General features: G+C 36.4%; 1 protein-coding gene across 1 annotated transcript in view; it reads left to right on the top strand.

Moving 5' to 3' along the window:
- Positions 1 to 21,324, top strand: part of LRRIQ1 (leucine rich repeats and IQ motif containing 1) — a 103,192-nt gene that overhangs the window by 41,441 nt on the left and 40,427 nt on the right. Inside the window, exons 16-22 of the mRNA XM_029284535.1 lie at positions 1,696 to 2,148; positions 7,089 to 7,287; positions 8,603 to 8,722; positions 11,670 to 11,759; positions 13,676 to 13,791; positions 14,365 to 14,451; positions 18,591 to 18,676. Coding sequence (XP_029140368.1) covers positions 1,696 to 2,148; positions 7,089 to 7,287; positions 8,603 to 8,722; positions 11,670 to 11,759; positions 13,676 to 13,791; positions 14,365 to 14,451; positions 18,591 to 18,676 — 1,151 coding nt within the window. The remainder of the gene's footprint in view (positions 1 to 1,695; positions 2,149 to 7,088; positions 7,288 to 8,602; positions 8,723 to 11,669; positions 11,760 to 13,675; positions 13,792 to 14,364; positions 14,452 to 18,590; positions 18,677 to 21,324) is intronic.

Genomic DNA, 21,324 nt, shown 5'->3' with positions numbered 1-21,324 from the left:
ATGTCAAATCCAGTATAAACATTAGCTGATTATGCAACAAAATATTAATAATTGCCTTCCATAGGGCACAATGGGATTTTTTCCCCCTAAGAAGTCTCCATAAGATTATAGTCTTAACATTATATTCCTAAATAACAGTTTGTAATCCAACTAACATTTTGGCTATTTGTTATTTCTTTAAATAAATGAGGCCTTGTAGATACAACCTGAAGTAAGCTGCCACATATAATCATAGCCATGTTTACTAAATCATTTTTTACAACAAAGATGTATAGCTAAATTGGGATGTTCCATCCTGATTTCACATAAAGTGTGTTCGTGTTTAAGAATAATATGCTTTTAAAAATTAATTATTCAGATCTAATAAAGGTCTGTCAGTTAATCTTCCGACACCTACTGAAAACAGCTATGCAAAAATGTACTTCTGTTTCAATGTTTTGGCTTTCAACCGGCCCTTGTACAGAGGACTGGAAATAAAAGACCCTAATGGAAGCTGAAACCCTTTTAAACACTCACAATTTAAACAGGTGAAAATGACATAAAAAGCTTATAAAAGGAATTGAAACTGAAGAAATATAAACATTAAAACTCTTTATGAAGTTTAAAGGCTTTTTACAAGAAAGAAGGAGCAATAAGAATATTAGCAGATACACCCAGTTATATAGAATTACATAATATTACTGCATTATTTATTTGTCATGGCTTTTATTCTTTGCAGAGATATACACACACGTATGCTCCCTCTGTGTGTGTGTCTCTCTCTCTCTCTTTCAACTGAATTTTCTTCTCTGCAAAGCATTCTGCTCAGAAGACAATCATTTATCCTCTCTTGAGTTGGAGAACATAATATGCTTTTCTGTTAAATGAAGATATGTTGATTTGTTTGAAATAAAATAATTATCTAATTCACATAAAAATAAATATATATTTATATGTTATATATTTAAATATATAATATTTAATATACTAAATTTAATTAGTATTAATATTTAATTAATATTAAATTTAAATAGTATATAATATAATATTTAATGCTCTAATTACAAATTAAATAATATTTAATGCTAAATTTTATATCAGATCACAGTAATCATGACTGGGCATCAGTAGCACCTAGGAGGGGTATAAAAAAAGAATGTCAGACATCAGCAGCATTGTAGAATCTCAATGAAAATCTTAGCTTTTTTTCCTATATGTATTGTGATATCCCATAGATGCCTCAAAGTGGCAGAGTGCTCAATGAAAAGTTACAATGTCACTTTCAACAGATTGACCCCAAAAGCAAGTTCTTTTCTAGATATTGTCAAAGCCTTACTTGGTGGCCCACCAAAAACAGCAACTAATCTGCTTGGCCAGGATATAAGAGTTTATCAGTAAAGCTCTCTAGGGTGATATCTATTTCACCAGAATTGTATTTTAAGATATATTGATGTTTTTTTTATTATTTTAAGATATATTTAGAAAAACCACTAGCTAATATATACATAATGCATTTTCATGTCATTAAACTTATAAACCACTTTGGGAGAGTTGTATGCCTGAAATAAATAGTTGTTGTTGTCGTTGTTGTTATTGTTGTCGTGTTGTTATTGTTGTCGTTATTGTTGTTGTTGTTGTTGTTGTTATTATTATTATTATTATTATTATTATTATTATTATATAGTAATAGATATGTTTAAACTATTCCTTTTCCAGAGATAAATTTTCAGAAGACTCAATACAGCTCCAGTGTTGGTATTTAAAAAAGGTGATGAAACTTAGTATTGAACATCGCTATGCACAGGAGTATGGAGTTCTAAACATTACAAAGACAGAAGAAGCAAAAAAACAGGCAGATCATTTGACTCAAGACTTCATAGAGAAAAATAACTTCTTTACCTCGGGTGTAAAAGAAAATAAGCAGGACTCATTGAATATGCCTGAAAGATGGATTACTTCTGGCCCTACTCACACTGAGCCTATTAACTCCTTCATGGCGGTTCCAGAAATAGACGAAAATCAGATATGCAGACAAAAGAATACTCAATATTCTACAAATGACAGTGAGGAAAGCAATGCATTAATCAGTCCTAAGAGAAACAAATTCAACAGGCAAATTACAACCATTGACAGAGGAAATTACCTTCAACATTTTGACAATTCACAAAAGTAAGATCAAAGGGTCAATTTTTTTAATGGAAATATAACTATATCTCTGTGTAATCTTAAAGCAGACAGCGTCATCACTAAGTACATATACTGTACACTTACTTTGACAGCACATCAGTAATAATAGAAACACTTTAGCAGCACACCATCAGTAAGAAAAAAGCAACTATCACGTTGCCTTCAATTTCTATCTCTCTGTTCTGTATAAACATAATTATATGACTGTACTAAGAATATCTCTATAAACATTAGGCTATGCAGTGCATTGCAAATCATTCCTTCATAAAGCTTATTAGCATAAACAAATCACCTCTTCCTGAAACATTTAGGAAGCTGAATTTCTTGATGTATAGCAAGCTGAGGAATTCTGGGAATTGAAGTCCACATGTCTTAAACTTGCCAAGGTTGAGAAACACTGATGTATAGGACTGTTCCAAAGGCTATCCCTAGCATAACCACCTACCTTTTTTGGTGCTCCCAATGGAAGAGAAGTCTGTACATGCATACATAAAAAAACTAGAGAGCCTTTAAGATCACGTTTCTCTGTTTCTTCTATCTCAATATTACTTCCTTCTGTCCCAAAGTATTTGATCAAACAGAATAGTCTCTAATCAACTACTTTCTAATTCATTTTGCCCTATATTCTTATAAATTTAAAATCTGAATGAAATTAACTTTATAAGTGACTGAAAGAGAAAAGCATGTTGAGTAACATTTTCAAAATAAGTGAAATATGAAATGAATATAGTTAATGAATGAGTAATATTCAGACATTTTACCCACACAACAAATTCCAAACATCAACCTCCAAAATATACGGTATTATAGGGCAGTGACCTGTTTCCATGTAACTGCCAGATAATGAATTTATCAATTTTAAAGGACTGTCTTTTATACTGTTGGCTATAATGATGGCATGAAACTTATTTGTACTAAATCATTTCAAGAATTCTGGTTTACCTATTAGTAATAGAACAAAAAAAATAAAAGTTTTTCTCAATATTTTTTCTTTATTTTCTCTTTCTTAGTATTTCTCTTTAGGGTATTGCCTCTTGTTTATTTGGTATTTTATTTAAAATACTTTTCACAAATATATAAATATCCTTCTTAGATAAGCTATCTATGGTGAATTTATGCTGATGTCATGAATCTTACCAATTTTCATAAAGCACTTTTTTGAAACAGATTGAAGTAACATAATATGAGTACTGTTGCATGCTGCTATTAGTTATTCTTCTGCTCCTCAGCCTGAAGGGCTCTCCTTGTCTTTATGGCTGCCCTCTTTGTTGCATTCTTGGTAACACTTATATCATAATGGTGAGCTATATGGTTTCTCTGTATCCATTATCTTCCTAAGGTTGCTGGCGATATTAAACTAGAAATTAAGCTAGCTGATTGGTGAAATAACATTTCTGACAAAGAGAATTCATGGGAATTAATTTGGAAGTTTTCAGGGCTGGCAAGGGATGGGCTGGCAAGATTTCAATCTATAATCTAATATTCAGTTGTGGAAAAACTATTATTAATACATGTATGTATGTTTTGTTGCTCTGTGTGATAGTTCATGACAGAAAAATTGTACAGCAATTGTAAAATGTTTTGGATGTATTTTGATAATTCCTTTTAAATTAAGTAAAAATCTCTCAAGATTTATTATGAAAAGGGTCCCATTTATTATTGCTGATGTATGCAAGTTGTTTTATGTTAAATCTGAATTTAGGTCCACTTACATCATTATTATGTATACTGATTAACAGCAATACTCTGAAATTTTCAAATGAATTTTTTTCTCATCCATCTAGAAAGGCTAAGATTTAAATGGGAGACAGCATGCATGAAACAGCACCAATAATTTTCACCTCTTTATTTATTTTTTAATTTAACATTCTGTAGAGGAATGCATCTTTTCAAATGAGGATAGGAAATAATGGATACACTTAGCCAAGATTTGGAGCTCACTTACTTAGTTGTTCAGGCATGTTTCAGGCATGCCTTCCAATCAGATAATATAACTTTTTCAATACTTGAATTCAATATTGCACAAGTGCTCCTGGAATGTAAGTTTTGTTTCCATAATTAAAAATTTGAACCTGGCTGCACATTAAAATCTAATCTGATAGTGATAACATCTAAGGCTTTCTGTTAGTTCTTATGAGTGGACATTGCGTACAAAGCAGCTCTACCAAAATAGAGTGAACTGATTTTGAGAACAATATATACTAGTCTACTTATTTTTTTTTTTAGTACATAAACCTATTTCATCAGTAGGTAAAATACCCCAGGGCTAAAAATCAAGGCAGATGTTTAAATCTTAAAATGCAATCTGTTATCATCCATAAAGGAGACAAACTGCTATTTGATCAGTGAAAAAGCAGCATTTTGCTATCTCCTGGTCTAAGCATATAGATCACCCCTAAATTCTACTTTATAGGTAATATACAAAATATTCTGGTACATTCTTAACAGGAAACTCTTGAAAATATTTTCTAGTTGGCCAGTCAACTCATCTGGGATGGATAGGGCACAGATCTGCAATCAGAGATGTCCTGAATTTGAAATCTTATGAACTGCTCTCACTTGCCTTCTTGCTTTATAGTTTACTGCTGAACAAAGAAAACCTTTGGTGTAGCGATTAAAGCATCAGGCTAGAAAGCATAAGTTTTAGTCCCATCTTCAATACAAAGTCTGCTAGGCGAGTCTGGGGCAATCATTTCTCTCATCCCTAGGAGAATGGCGAGAGCAAACCATTTCCAAAAAGTGCTGTCATGTAAACTGCAGGATCTAGTTAACATTGCCTTGAAGGCAAAGAAAAAAATGATCAGATCAAAGACAGAGTTGCATTTGAATACCTTGTTGCATGTTATGCCATTGTAAATTGTGAAGTGTAAAGACTGGCCTTTTGGAGATTTTTGAGCTTCAGTGAGTACATTCTATGCATGTACTTATTGATATTGAGGCAGAAGGTTATTACGAATGCTATTTACTGAGTGATTCAGAAGTTTATACTCTGCTTCTGCATTAGGAACAGAGAAAAGCTTCAGGCCAATATGAGAGAAGTGTACTAGTATTAAAAGCAAATCATCCTGTTGTGAATTTTTTCTGGATTTTTGTGACTGAACAAGCTGCAAAAAAAGTCCCATCAACTCTGGCTTGATTCCTGGAGGCTGCATGGATAAAGGCTGTCATTTGAATGTTTCCCAAACAATAATCGGTCATTCTTCCACAGATATTACAATGTTTTCTTCATCCCACCCATCCATCATATTTGTTATCTTCACTTTTTTTCTACTAGAATAATAGTTCGAGTCTTTTCATTCATACACATCAGATGAATTTCTGCTTGTTGCCTCAAGGGAACAGTTGGTCTTTCAGGATCAATTGATTAATTCTTCTTGCAGTTCATAACACCCATAGCAACTGTCTCTAGATCCATAATTCAGAATCATCTGTCTTACCTCTCTGATTCTTTCATAGGTGGACATTTCCACTGGAAAAAATCATTGCTTTGAATACTATGATTCTTGTTTTCATAGAAATTTTCCACATTTGTTCTTCTCCATATAATTGTTTTCCTGATTATCTCACTGATACACTTCCATTTTTATCTGTTCTTGAGCCCAGTAATACAAACTAACCTTCATTACTTCGATATCAGTTATGAGATCATGAAGCATGCTAGTTGCCATTACCTTGGTTTTAATATTTACAGTCCATATTTTTCATTTTTACTTTATAAAGTCATTTCTTTCATATAAAAATGTTGTTGTTAGTTGCGAAGTCATGTCCAACCCATCGTGACCCCATGGACAATGTTCCTCCAGACCTTCCTGTCCTCTACCATCTTCTGGAGTCAATTTAAGCTCACACCTACTGCTTCAGTGATTCCATCCAGCCACCTCATTCTCTGTCATCCCTTTCTTCTATTGCCCTCAACCTTTCCCAGCATTACGCTCTTCTCCAGTGAGTCCTTTCTTCTCATTAGGTGGCCAAAGTACTTGAGTTTCAACTTCAGGATCTGGCCTTCTAAAGAGCAGTCAGGGTTGATCTACTCTAGTCATATAAAAATAGTGTTATCTAAAATTAACACTGTAATTACCAATTCTAATTCTAATGACAATTAAAATCAGGAAATTATTGTTTAAATACTAATAATTTCCTGTTGTGATTTGAATTCTGATTCTAAGCATCCTATCTTCCAATTCTGACATTTCATATTTGCTGTTAAATAAATTTAACAGGTATGAAGATAATATGTATCCTTTCCTCACTCTGTTTTCGATTCCCCTTCCAACCTTCCCAGCAAGAATGATTATTATTATTATTATTACTTTATTATTACTTTAATTTATACCCCGCCCTTCTCCCGAAGGACTCAGGGCGGCTACCAAGAGCTGCCAAAATCTCACATCATGAAGTTTATTATGCATGGAAGAAGCAGTTATCTCCTTAGAATGATTTAACATGTATGAATTTAAAATTTGCAATACAAATTTATTTCTAATTAACAATTATTTTGCATATGTAATGTAACATGCATCAACCTCCAGTGTCAGCATCAACAGTTATTTGGCATCAAGCAAAATAGCATTATTATAAAATGCCTGGAAAATACTCCCGTCTTCTCCCTACTTCTTTCTTCAATTCTGCATGAATTAATTCTCTAATATTAAAGCTTCGTTGCATTCAATAGTCTTCTCTCTCATGATAGGGAGGATTCTTTCACAACAAAGTATACATAAGGAAAAGGACTACATTGGGCTTTTTGCCAGTGCTCAACTTGTCCTTGGTTTCCAGTAAAAGAACATTTATATTTCTTAGATCTAATCTTTTTTACTTGGTCCACAAATAGTATCCCACGTTTTTTTAAAAAAACAATATACAGTACAATTATTGGCACAGCCTATATTTTTAAAGTAATGTTTTTTTTCTTTTATTTATAGCTCAGCAGCTATAATTATCCAGTCATGTTGGCGAGGTTATAAAGTTCGTAAAGAGATCAATTTTTATACAAGGCTACATCTGGCAGCAGCTGTAATCCAGTCTGCTTGGCGGAGCTACTGCATCAGAAGAAATATTGTCAGTTGTGAAAAAAAAATGAATCGTTTCATGGATAGGCATAAAGCTGCTACTATACTTCAGGTTAGTAAGCTAAGGTTGGTAATGCGTGCCCTCTCACCTCCTTTTTGAGAACTCAGCTAAATGGGTTTAAAGGTACTTATTCAAAGAAATAGTAATTAGCTGTTGAATTTATGCAAACTGAAATATAAAGTTGCAATTATGGTATGTTATTCTGGATGGCCCTCCTGTGGCCTTTCAGTAATACAGGTAATTGGCTTATATAACTCAAGTCTCTTCTGAGTGATTTCTAATGGGTTACTAGAGCATAAGAGCAAGCATCACTCACAGAGATATGTACAAACCAAAATCTTGAGTCATTTTGCTAATGTTAATCTTTAAAGTATACAAAACTCTTATTTTGTCATTGTTGCAATGATAAAATTGCAGATTGTCTTATGTAATCATATTCTATACCCTGACCCTATAAATCAATTATTATATATAGATTTTTCTAGCAAATTTCATTACTTATTTGGAGAAGCAATTCTAACTGTAGCAAAGCAGCTCTCTCAGTGACAAGAATAGAAGAATTACAAATGTAGTGTTTCATTTTTAATTTAATTTCACAACATACTGAGTTTGAAATATTCTCAAATGCAGCTCCTAAGAGTTTTATGCTAGAAAGCAAATGATTAGATGGTGTGTATATATCTATGGGGGAGTTATTAAAAATAAATATTTGCAGAAATGTTTAAATGTGTTGGAGATTTAAAAAAAAGTATTGAGAAGTTTATTTGAAAAGTCTACTAGTAGCAGAAATTATTTAAATTTATAAAAGAAGTAATAGAATTAATGCATACATTTATGGGATGTTTACTGTAAGTCAGTATTCCATATTTCTCCTGCACATTAGTTTTATTGTATTTTATTTTTCAGCAGAATGAATACACATGAATACACATGAATACACACATAAACGCATATATATATGTGTGTGTGTGTGTATAACACAGATATATATACATAATATATATATATATAACACAGATATATATACATAAACATACACACACATATTTTTCTACACTCGTAGTAGGTCCTGAAGGAATTGTCAAATAATTAATTAGTTGACCTTGGTTTGTAGTTGAAGGAGTTTAGGATTCCAATCTGCTTGCTTGAGTCAAACCTCCAGAGTGCTCTGAGCTTTAGGCATATGCTGATATTTAATTTGTCTTCTAGTTTGAAATGTCACATAAAGTTCAAAAACCAGATTATTGAGCTATTGCTAGGGAAAAAAGAGTCTAAAACGTTTTATCTTTCTAATGGGATAACATAGAGAATCTGGATGTGGACTTGATCTATGGCCTCATATAGCATGCTTTACATTTTTGTTTAGGCACTTTGGAAAGGGTTCCGTTTGAGAAAGAAACTAGCCAGTGCTTTGGCAGCTGTTAAAACTCATGAAGTTGAGGATGAGTATAAAGAAATCAATGTGGACGAATTTGTGTTTAATGAAGTAAGTAGGTAATGGGATACAACTTTTGATTATCAGTCCTTTGACGTTAGTAAATGCTTAAAATGTTTCAAGTGCAAAAAAAAACATATATTTAAATCATGTTGTTTAAATAGCTAGAGAAATTACATTTCATATATTCATATGAATATGAATATCATGTTCATGTATTTATTTCATATATACTCTTTGCTGTATCCTTCACTAAAAACCTGATTAATTTCATTTCTTTTCTCTAAACTGTATCTACCAGAGTAATATTGTTACATCTATCATAGTGTAATTTACCTTAGTTTTTTTCATAAATAAGCTCATTCAAAAAAAAACAAAAAAACTTGTCTTTGGAACACAAATTGTACAAGTGTCAGTGTTAATGTCAATAATAATTTCATTTTATAGTTATATAATCAATGCAGTTTAAAATATTGCAAAATTAGCATATTTGGGATAAAGGGTACTTCTTTAGTTGGATTGCTCCAATTACCGGTATGAATATTGCACAATTTATAACAGTATTGTTTATTTCATTTTTATGAAAGTTACATAACGCCATATTATAATACTTAAGTTTTAGATACTGAAGTATTTATTTCTTCAAACTACTGTCTTTGTGAGTCCCAAAACTCTTAGTATCCCAAACACTAAGAGTTTTAGGATGTCTTGTATTTAGACACTGTTTTTTTTGAAAGTCATCCTGTTATTTAAAAATAAGGTCTCTTTTGAGTCATCTTGTCTGTAGATGATCAGGGGACTGGAGACTAAAACATATAAGGAACGGTTGCTGGAATTTGGTATGTCTAGTTCAATGAAGAGAAGGATGAGGGGGGACATGATAGCAGTCTTCCAATATCTCAGGGCTGCCACAAAGAAGAGTCAAGCTATTCTCCAAAGCGCCTGAAGGCAGGACAAGAAGCAATGGATGGAAACTAATCAAGGAGAGAAGCAACCTAGAACTAAGGAGAAACTTCCTGATCGTTAGAACAATTAACCAGTGGAACAACCTGCCTCCAGAAGTGGTGAATGTTCCAATACTGGAAGTTTTTAAGAAGAGACTGGACAGCCATTTGTCTGAAATGGTATAGGGTTTCCTGCCTGAGCAGGGGGTTGGACTAGATGACCTTCCAACTTTTTATTATTAGGGAAATTATTAGGGAAATTAGGAAGAAATTAGGGGGGGAAAGGAATTATTTCTTTTTGATACAGTAAAAACATGGAAACCTTTCTCTCAGCATGAGAAAGCATTATAAACCTGATCCAAATTCAGCTGCAGGTAAGAAAGTGCATTTAGGGCAAAATGTTGGCTCAGAGTGATGGTAGTTCATCTGAGTGCCCAGAATATCTTTTTAAGGCTTAGAACTAACCCTTGTCATTAGAACTAATCAGTAAACTAAGTTACAAATGACATTTCCTGAGGCTTTACAGAGTTTTAGAGACACTTTTTACAGCAATAATACAAAAATAGCTTAACAGAATATTTTTCAACTTACCAGACCAGTCAAGAGTCCTGGACTTCTCTGGTAATGGCCCATTTAATATCAAGTACACCTAAATCTGCTTAATTTATGAACTCAGTCACCACTAGCACTGCCATCTGATATGTCAGTGATATGGTGGTTTTAATTTAGTTTTATAATTTTATTATTAATTAGGCTACTGGCTGAAGAATATTTCTATCTGGAGGACCTTTTCACCTAAACTGTCGGCAAATTTATTCTTTTCTGAAATTTCCAGAAGCCCCTTCCATACTGTGAGCATTGGTGTGGAAATCCTGGGCAGATGGAAAAACTTAAGTTACTATACTATGATGTTTCAGCACCACCACTTTCAATAATTTTTTTAAGTCTTGCAGTACTTTGTAAGAGTGCCTAAACATTCTGGTTTATGGGTTTCTGATTTGAGTGACTGATTTGGAGGTTGTTGTAAATCCAGCATTACCTGACTGGATGTGTTTGCTTCTATGCTTTGATAATAGTTGCTCAGCTTTTATGTTGTAAACAAACATTATTACAAACATATTTCTTGTCTCCAGTGCTCCTTCTTTTGAGATTACAATTTCAAAGATATAGCAAAGGTAATACGGTATATGAAACTGTAACTTATTATGTACTTCTTTGGTTTTAACTCAAAATGGGGAAAAGAAGAAAGTATATCTACTTCAGGGAACAAAATTGAAATTATTTTAATGTAAATGGTCTCAAAAGTCAAACACTATTATATTTCACAGCTATAATTTTCAACTTATAAATTTTGAAAGTAAATTTTAATTTCAAAAAGTAACAGTTGCATCAGGAAAAAAAAATACTAAAACTTGGCTTTTTTCTTGGCCATTGGGACCACAATGATTTGAGTTTCTGTTCAGAGGACGCTAGGAAAGTGGGCTTCTATTTGCTTAGGAATGTCTGTTCAATTTTAATTGAGACTGTGTATCTTGTTTTGTTTTGCTCTTTGTTTTATTATATACCTTTCACAATTGCAATGTTCAGGTTTGGCAGCCATGTACATTCTTGAGACAAACTAACTTATTAATTCTCCAGACAGTAGTTCCCTAAGAATCATGTACTTTCATTTTTTTCTGGTGTAATTCTACGTTTCACAAAATTCCAGTGTGCAATTTTACATAGAAGCACCTATAATATGCAGAAGTGAATTTTCTGAGTTAAATCTTGTATCTGGCATTGTCTGAAGCTAAATATGAATGAAAAATCATTTAGAACTTAGATTATCTCCAGTAGTGTTACTATTAATCAACAGTAAGTTTTTAAGTATATCATTAATCCAAAACTATTCCTTTTTGCTTCATATTGTTTGGCTGCATGATAGCTGACAATTCTAATATATGATCCAGGAATACTGGAATACAACATAGTTAAAATGCTACTTCATTAAAGTTATTAAAATGAATTTATATTGTCCTTGCACTATTAACTTCACTGCTTTTTTTTTAAACCAGGCTGTCATAGAGAAAGAATGGCCAGCCTTGGATTCCAACTGCTTCCTTTCACAAACAGTGCTTTGCTCAGACCAGTTGCCCTCGCCAAAGGTAACATGTCAGGGAAACTTTATTCATCTTTGGCCTTTGTTCATTCCTTTAGAAACGTGCTATAGTATACTTGGTATGATTAATATCACAATTTATTGACTGAAGAAACATAATTACTTTTAGAAGTCTTTAACTTCCTCCTCATCCCCAGATACAATTTTTCATGTAGCTTTTCTTTGATTTGCTTAATTTTTTCCCCTTTATTTTGGATTTCTTTCAACACTTTACTTCACAGTAGCAAAACAAAAAATGATATGTCTCAGCTGCACATTTGGCAATGGATTAAAAATGGCTAGATGACAAAGTGCTTTAAAAAAAGACTGAAGTATACATTATATAGCAACAGCTGAAAGTTTTCAGAACATCTAAAAATCATTGAACAGTAATGTCTGTTAGTTGCCTGATAAGCTGAAGTGTAAACTTTCATTATATTTTCTAAAGTGTGTAGTGTATTTCCTCCAGTAGTAAGAGAATGATCATAAGTTGGAGAAAATAGTGCTTCATATCTATTAATTTTCCTCTTATGAAAATAGTTAAGTTTTGCATCCTGTTCTAAACCCATGCCCTTGAGTGAATTCATTTATTTTAGGTAGGATTCCTATCCCAGTAAAGGTAACTGTAAAAATTATGTAAGTATGTTTAAAATTGAAATTCATAATCTAGAAGCAGTGTAAAATGTGCAGTTTTAAATCTTCTCACACCATAGGTATATTGGGAAATTTTAGTGCATTCCAGTTTATGGTGAAATGACTGGATCCTGTTAAAGTCTGTGGCTGTGATCCAATAAAAGAGACTATGGGTATAGGAGAATGTTCCACAATGCCGGATGTTTCTTTGAAGTTTTCAGTTGGGCTGCTTCTACTGCTACAGAGGCCATTGTTTCATTAAAAATTTAAAATGCATCCTGTCTTTGCAAGATGCAGCTGTTATAAAAACCTCAAGCCTCTGACTTCACAGAGTTCTCTCTACACATAACTTACTTTATGTCAGGTCCTAAGAGAATAGTAAACAAAAACATCCTATTTTCATGCCATGCATTTTAGTGTACTTACTTGCTTTGTCTTGCACATGCATTGTGCAATGTCTTGCAAATCTTCCATAGCTTTACTATTGTGTGAAAAAAATATTCAACAGAGCTGCATATTCCTAAAAGCATAATTTATAGGTGAAGAAATATTCCATATGAACCAAAAAAATTATATAGCAGTCTGCATTAAATATTAAATCCAGATAAAGAAACTCACTACATAAGAACAATGTGTTATGCAAATAAGTTACAGTGTGAGGTTGCTTTGAAACCTGGAAGTTTCAGCTAATGAAAAAAATGTAACAGCTAATGTACGTATATGGATTTTGACTGTGTTACATAATTTGATCTGGCTGGCTGTGCATTTCTGCACCAAGTTAAAAATCTTCATTTTACTGTTGAGAATTTTTTTTCTATATGAGACTGCATATCTTAGAGGCCTCCTCTTAATTATATTCCCCATTGGGCTTACTATCTATTCCACCAGTGCAAGCTTAATTTTTAGAAGCAGACCATTATAGTAATTGCCCCAAAGCAAGTGATTGCCTCCATTCACATAATGTCACAACGTTCAAAAAGAGCATTGCTACTTCTATTTCATTTTTTATTTCGACTGATTGATTCACTTAACTTTTGATTGACTTGAAATTACCTGTGTTGGCACTGGTTTCATTCTTAGAAATAGTTGAAGCTTCATCTTTTTCCTCTATTTTTTATTAATATTTTCTTTAGTTATTAATTGATTTGTAGACTATCTTGGCCTAAAGAAGTAACTTATAAAAAAATTAAATAAAATGAAAGTGATAAATAAGTCAGCCCTTCTTTCATGTTTCATGATCAGGCAAAAGTAAGATAATTAATGATTTTAAAAAACTTCTCTCTTTACAAGTGCAACAAACCAATAGGAAGTCAGGACAGCTCATTTCATTTAAAAACACCTCCTCATAAAATGTGGCAGTTTAGGAAAATGTCAACATTATCAGAAAACAGCCAAATTAATAACCGGTAAGTTAAATAAATTGCTTTATTTATTGCTCTTTGTAGTTATTTGCATACTGACAACACCCAGGATGAGCACTGGAAGAATAATTGAAAACATCTAGATGCTTTACTATTCTAATTCCTGCAAATAATTAAATTTAGAGTACATGTGCTCATAACTAAAATGGCACACACCAAATTCAGAATTTTAACTTTTCAACAAGCCATTCTTTATTCATTTAAAGAAAAGTATATCAATACTAAACTCTCAAATCCTAAAATTTTAAGAGAACAAAAAATGACATAGAGTTTCAAAGGAAAATCTCTAACATAAAGAAAGCTTTGCTATACACTCTATTTCTTTGTAAAAAAAAATCTTGAGACATCTTTGAAGCAATTGAAATATAAATATTTTATAAATATTTTATATAAATATCTAATTCTTATTATCCTCCAGCATAAGACTTTCCTGGAGCTTAGTACAGATTTTATTTCTTAACTTCAGAAGATAATGAGAATTGGTAGCACAGCAAAAGATTTGAATCTTGTTGGACTAGCTTTTCGGTCTCTTGCTCTTGCTCTCCTTAGGTCAGGAAGAAGCACTGCCTCACAGCTTTCTGATATGAAGCCCTCCCAAAAGTTATTACTACAATCTGAAAAGGAAGAAAAAATTTCAGAAGAATGGTACGTTTGGTAAATTTATTTTATTTATTTATTCATTTGATTTTTATAGCTGCCCATCTCAACAAAATGACTCTGGGTGACATACATCATAAAACATAAAAACAATTAAAAAGCAATCAAAGCAATTAAAACAACTAAAGTAGTACAAAGTAGTATACATGGCACCAAGTAAAACTATTACTGTGGGTGTTAATACAGCCAGGAAATTGAACCCTTAACACAATTCTGGCTCCAGGCACACAGCCAAGTTTTCCTGGGTCTTGCAAAAGGCCAACAGTCTGAGGGTCATCATGATATCTGAAAGGAGAGGGTCTAGGACAGACATGTCAAACACAAGGCCCGGGGGCCAGATGCAGCCCTCGAAGTGGTTTCATGTGGCCCGCAAAGCCATCCTGGAAACAGTGAGGGAACGGCCCCCGCTGCCTTGGCCCTGGCCCAGGCCGGCCGGGAGCCAATGTACAATTTTGTGGTGGCCATCTATGCTGAAACGCATTCAGTCTTAGCTCCACAAGGTCATCTGGAAACAGTGAGGGACCAGCCCCTGCTGTGTCAGCCCCGCCCCCTGGGTGCATGCTGGGGAGGTGTCACCCTTTGTGAGGAATGAAGAAATGCACCATCGCCTGGAAGTAGCCAGCAAATGGCCCTCGCCTTCTTCACATATCTGGCTTGATGGGCTCTGGGGGAGGGGTTTCGGCAGGCAGCGAGGCACTCTCCTCACAGCACCGAGAGGCTGAGCTGGACAGCACAAATCCAAAAAGTACTGTGATGCTACCCAGCCACCAGCCTGCCCAGTTTCGGCAGGCAGTGGGGTGCTCTCCTCACAGTGCCAAGAGCTGAGCCAGGTGGTGTGAAACTGATGAGAAGTGCAATGCTGCCTAGCCCCCAGTCTGCCCAGTTTCAGCAGGCAGCAAGGTGCAAAGCTGGCGTTTACAGTTTACAGTTTCATGTATTACCTGTATATATATATAACATTGACTCTCATGCTGCTCATGGCATCCCCTCCTCCAGAGTCCACCAAGCCAGATATGTGAAGTAGGTGAGGGCCATGTGCTGGCCACTTCCAGGCGATGGTGCATTTCTTCATTCCTCACGAAGGGTGACACCTCCCCAGCTGTGTTTCTTGCCTGTTTTTCTCCCTCCCTCATCTCAAATATTTTCCCACCACTCTATACTTAGGAAAGAAGAAAGGAAAGAAGGAGAGGGAGGGTTTGAGGGAAGTCCTGCCTTAGTCCTGCCCTGCTGCCCTTTCACCATCCCCTTGCCCCCTCCTCCTGGCCTATCCTGGGGGTCTCCCATCCTATTGCTAAGGAAGCTTTGGATACAAAGCTGGGTCTCCTCCCATGGAGAGGGAATGGGACTCCCTCTGACTTTGCCCTCGTACCCATCATGAGCAACCTGGCTAAGGAGAGCAAGCATAGCAGCAGCAGCCTTGAGGAGGAGGTAAGTGCAGCTGGGTGCCCCCTTGGGGAAGTGGGGCTGGGCTTGGTGCCGTGGGTGCTCGAGGTCCAGGCTGGGCATTTGACCTCTGCTGCCCAGGCTCTGGGCAGCCCACACCACCATCCAGCCCCCCCATGGCCTGAGAGGAACGGTGAGGCTCCTCCAGTGGACCATGCCTTGGCACTTGCCCTGGTCCCACCCCCTTCTGCCAAAGACCCTCAGATCTGTCCCATTCCTGCCCAGGCCCCCACAGGCACCCTTGATGCGAACGATGTAGAGCTGGCCATGCCCACCCAGTAGGCCACACCCACTCCATCCATGCCCACTCAGTAGGCCGCACCCATCCTGGCCACACCCACCCAGCCCCCAGAGGGCAACCGCAATGCTGATGTGGCCCTCAATGAAATTGAGTTTGACACCCCTGGTCTAGGACAACTTGCCACAGCCAATTCACCATGGGCAACTCACTGAGAGACAATTCAATGCTGTATTAATTGTTTCATTCAGACACTTTTATTATTGATTATCATGGTTTTGTCAAAATTATTATAACTGTTGCAGAATATCAGCAAATAGCCCGAACCTGCAAAGATGAAGTGAGGAAAGCTAAGGCTCAAAATGAACTAAGGCTTGCGACCAAAGTCAAAAATAACAAAAAAAGCTTCTTTCAACATGTAAAAAACAAGAAAAAAGTGAAGGAAATGATTGGTCCATTAGTGGGGGAAAGTGGCAAGAAGGTGACAAGCAACAGGGAGAAAGCAGAACCATTTAACTCATTTTTTGCATCTGTCTTTACACAAAGGGAAAAACAGACCAACCTATCAAAAATAGTGCCATAAAAAACAGAATAGAAAGACAAGTTAAGATAGGCAAGAAAATGGTAAGTGAGTACCTGTCCAGACTAGACGAGTTCAAATCACCAGGACCAGATGGATTACACCCCAAGGTTCTCAAGGAAGTGGCAGACGTGATCTCAGAACCAATCTTCAAAAAAGGAAAAAAAAATAGATCCAGGAAATCACAGACCTATCAGCCTGACCTCAATATCTGGGAAGATCCTGGAAAAGATAATCAAACAACGAATCAGCGAACACCTAGAGGCAAATAAAGTCATTACTAAAAGCCAACATGGCTTTGTCAAAAACAGATCATGCCAGACAAATCTTATTGCATTCTTTGACCAAGTGACAAAATTAGGGGATCAGAGGAATGCTGGGGATATAATTTACTTGGACTTCAGTAAGGCATTTGATAAAGTAGATCACAACCTACTACTCAATAAGATAGAAAAATGTGGGTTAGACAGCATCACCACCAGATGGATCCGTAGCTGGCTGACAGGCCATATTCAGCGTGTGGTCCTCAATGGAACCGCATCTACATGGAGGGAAGTGTGTAGTGGGGTGCCCCAGGGCTCTGTTCGGGGCCCAGTGCTCTTCAACATCTTCATCAACGATTTGGACGAGGGGATAGATGGGGAACTTATCAAATTTGCAGACAACACCAAGCTGGCAGGAATAGCCAACACTCCAGAAGACAGGCTTAAGATACAGGAGGATTTGGACAGATCTGGGCACTATCTAACAAAATGAAATTCAATGGTGAAAAAAGTAAGGTTCTACATGTAGGCAAGTAAAAACAAATGTACAGGTATAGTATAGGGGATACCTTGCTCAATAGTAGTAACTGTGAGAGGGATCTCAGAGTGCTAGTGGACAATCACTTAAATATGAGCCAGCAGTGTGCTGCAGTTACCAAAAAAGCCAACACAGTGCTAGGCTGCATTAACAGAGAGATAGAATCAAGATCACATGAAGTATTAATACCACTTTAAAATGCCTTGGTAAGACCACACTTGGAATACTGCATCCAGTTTTGATCACTACGATGTAAAAAAGATGTTGAGACTCTAGAAAGAGTACAGAGAAGAGCAACAAAGATGATTAGAGGCCTGGAGGCTAAAGCATATAAGGAACGGTTGCTGGAATTGGGTATGTCTAGTTTAAAGAAGAGAAGGATGAGGGGGGACATGATAGCAGTGTTCTAATATCTCAGGGGCTGCCACAAAGAAGAGGGAGTCAAGCTATTTTCCAAAGCACCTGAAGGCAGGACAAGAAGCAACGGATGGAAACTAATCAAGGAGAGAAGCAACCTAGAACTAAGGAGAAACTTCCTGACAGTTAAAACAATTAACCAGTGGAACAACCTGCCTCCAGAAGCGGTGAATGCTCCAACACTGGAAGTTTTTAAGAAGAGACTGGACAGCCATTTGTCCGAAATGGTATAGGGTTTCCTGCCTGAGCAGGGGGTTGGACTAGATGACCTCCAAGGTCCCTTCCAACTTTATTATTATTATTATTTCTGGATTGACTTTTTTATTTTATTATTATTGGCCATAGTTCTGTCAAAATTAATCTAACCTTTGTATTTGTTGAATTGTCCCATGGCGAGTTATCTCGTGACAAGTTGGCTATAGCGAGTTGGCTGTGGTGAGTTGACTGTGGTGAGTTATCCCAATCCAGAAGGGAGAATATGCCAGAAGAGAGGAGCTACAGCAGAGAAGACACGCTTCCTGGTTCCCACCAGCCAATATTCCTTGGCTGACACTGAGCCATATTCAGTGTTGCAAAAGGGCTGCTGCTAGCATTCAGAAGTTTCTAGCCTGCATGCTTATTAAACAAGAATAACTGTTTCTTCTCTAGGGGTTTCAAAGACATTTCTACTGCACAGCTGATGCTAAAAAGAGCACATAAGATGAAAGCAAAAAAATATAATGCTAAAAAAATTGGTGAGTACCTTTTAAATCTAATTATATAAATTATGCATATTACTTGCTTTTTAAAATCTTACCTATTATTTGCTTTTTAAAATCAGACCTATTCTGAAAATAAACCCTAGCTTGATTTTTATATGTGCACCCTGTGTAAGCCCTACCCCCAAAATAAGCCCTGATTTTGGGATGAGGCGCACGTGTAAAAATCAAACTAAAGTGGGGGCAGGGGATGGAGCTGCACCATGGGCCCCACACCCACTTACCTTAGGACTGCTGCAGCCAGGACTCTCACACCCCGACACCTGTCGCACCACTGCTCAAGTTCTTCTGCTGATGCCAATTGTATGTCCAGTCCTCCCATGTGAGTGCTGATGGTTTAGCACTGACATAACTAGAAGGTTATTTTTTTCTTTCGATCCACATGAATGGAGCAGAGGTACCAGGGCCTGGGAAGGGGGTGAAAAGAATAATGGTGGCATGAAGTCAAGGGGGAAGAAGAGCAAACAGTTCCACCAAGATCATAACAGCAGAGGAAGATATGGTGGAAAGCTGAAAATGGGCTGCTCATAAGGATGATGGAACTGGTATTTGAGTCTTGTCCAAAGTTGCAGGTTATTGGACTCTGATTGCTGCTTTTGAAAACCAGGTTGATATGCAGTAAGACCACTCTCATTTATAATCTAATTGTGGATAAGATAAGTTACCTGGAGTGTGTAACCAAACCTAGACCCCCCCCCCCATAGATATGTCCATCTGGTTTTTGTGTCTAGCACCAGCCACAAGTCTAGGCTGGGAGGTGAATTGGCAGTGGTTTTCTGGGAGATCTCAATGGTTTGCAGAAGCTCTGTTCTGTAGATAATGTCTGCAAATGTGACACCATTTGGTTACAATTCAGCTCTAGCAAGAAGTTGAATTTGTTGCTACTGTACCAGCCTTCTTCCTCACAGCAGCAATCCCTTCCTGAAGGGTTCCAGAGGGAATGCTGGGCTTTTCCAAGGATCTAATGGCAGGATCAGAGAAGCCTTGGTGTCTGCCTGGAAGGGACATATAAAAAGGGCTTTGGATTAGATGGTTCCTACAGGGCCTGTGGGTTGATCCTGGGGCACTCCTTGGTTTTCTGAATAACTTCAGGAAGTGAAATGCCAGAAAAGATCCCTAGAGTGCAGTTTATTTATTTATTTAACAGGATTGAAAAAAATGAGATGTGAATCCAACCAAACACAATAACAGATCATATTAGATGTTACATAGGTATTTTTCCATTCATTATGTCCACAGACAGCCCTTTTTAAAAGTAATTTTTCATTGTTGAGGAGGAGGAAGCCACAGGATCATCTGCTAAGTCACTGAGAAATATTCTAGCATCCGGCAGATGGAGTAATTCAGTTTCACTTGGAATGGATTTTGACTAGACAAATCTTATGAAAATGTCAGAAGCAAGGTCTTATGTGATTAGCTGCTTTAAGCCTGTAATTCCTAAGGAGGACAGGATACTGAGCTCTACTAGCTCAGTCACCTGTTTATTAGATCCATTCTTCTGATTAGTGAAGGTCACCTACAAGGTGGTTTAGCCAATGCTAAACAAAATGTTTTTGAATAATTTGGTCCAGTTTCTAAACTTTAAAAAAAGTTGTTGAGAAGTTGGTTGGATTGCAGTTTCAGGGTGCCTCAGAAGAAACTGAATATCTAGAGCCCTTCCACTCAGGCTTCAGGCCAGAATATACTGTAGTATTAAGACAACATTTGTTCCATTTGTTGATGACATTTAGTGGAAAAGAATGAGAATAGTGCAACCTCCTGGTTCTCCATGATCTCCCATTAATTTTCAATACTATTGACCACGGTAGCCTTCTGCATCACTTGTGGGAATGTGGGAAAGGGGGGTGTTTACAGTGTTGCAGTAACTCTCTATTTTCTGTAATCAAGTCCAGTTGAGGCTCAAGGCTCTTAATTTTTAGAGTGCCTAGGGCTTAATATTCTTTTCTCTCCTGTTTGACACCATGACACCTACATTGTTAGGGTCATATGTTCATTTGACATTGGGTGCCATGAATACATTGATAATAATAGAGAAGCCCTGTGGTTATTTGGATCTCTCAGGACAAGTGATAATCCTGAACAAAGCTATGCTTCCGCCTTCAGAACTAGTGTGCAATTTGCAGTGTTCTTGGACTCAGAGCTCCTGTTCAAGGAGAAAGTGATTACTGTAACCAGACTTTTGCATAAATATATGTTGTTTACCAGTTGGGCCTTTATCTAGACTGGCGAGTCCTTTGGCCAGTCATGCTTTGATCACTTTGTGTGTAGATTATTGCAAAGTGCTGTATATGGGACTGCTTTTGAAAACCATTGAAAAGCTGCAGCTGGTCCAGAATACAGCAGCATGGGCAATTACTGGCATGCTCATGTAACATATATGTTTTTTGAGCTTTGCAGGCTTCCAGGTGCTGGTTGTTATCTATAATATCCTTTATGATGCCTGGTAAATGAAGGAATGGCTGTCTCATAGTTCTCCCTGTTTCATACAAGCAGGGAGAGATGGCCTGCTCCAGGTCCTATTCATTAAACATTGTTATCAAGTAGGACTCAGAAAACTTGTTTTTTCTACTCTCTCTCTCTCTCTCTCTCTCTCTCTCTCTCTCTCTCTCTCTCTCTCTCTCTCT

The sequence above is a fragment of the Protobothrops mucrosquamatus genome, unplaced genomic scaffold (assembly GCF_001527695.2).
Source record: "Protobothrops mucrosquamatus isolate PMUCROS unplaced genomic scaffold, P.Mucros_1.0 scaffold700, whole genome shotgun sequence".
NCBI classification, from domain to species: Eukaryota; Metazoa; Chordata; class Lepidosauria; order Squamata; family Viperidae; genus Protobothrops; species Protobothrops mucrosquamatus.
The sequence above is the reverse complement of the archived record's forward strand: the minus strand, read 5'-3'. Positions and strand labels throughout refer to the sequence as shown.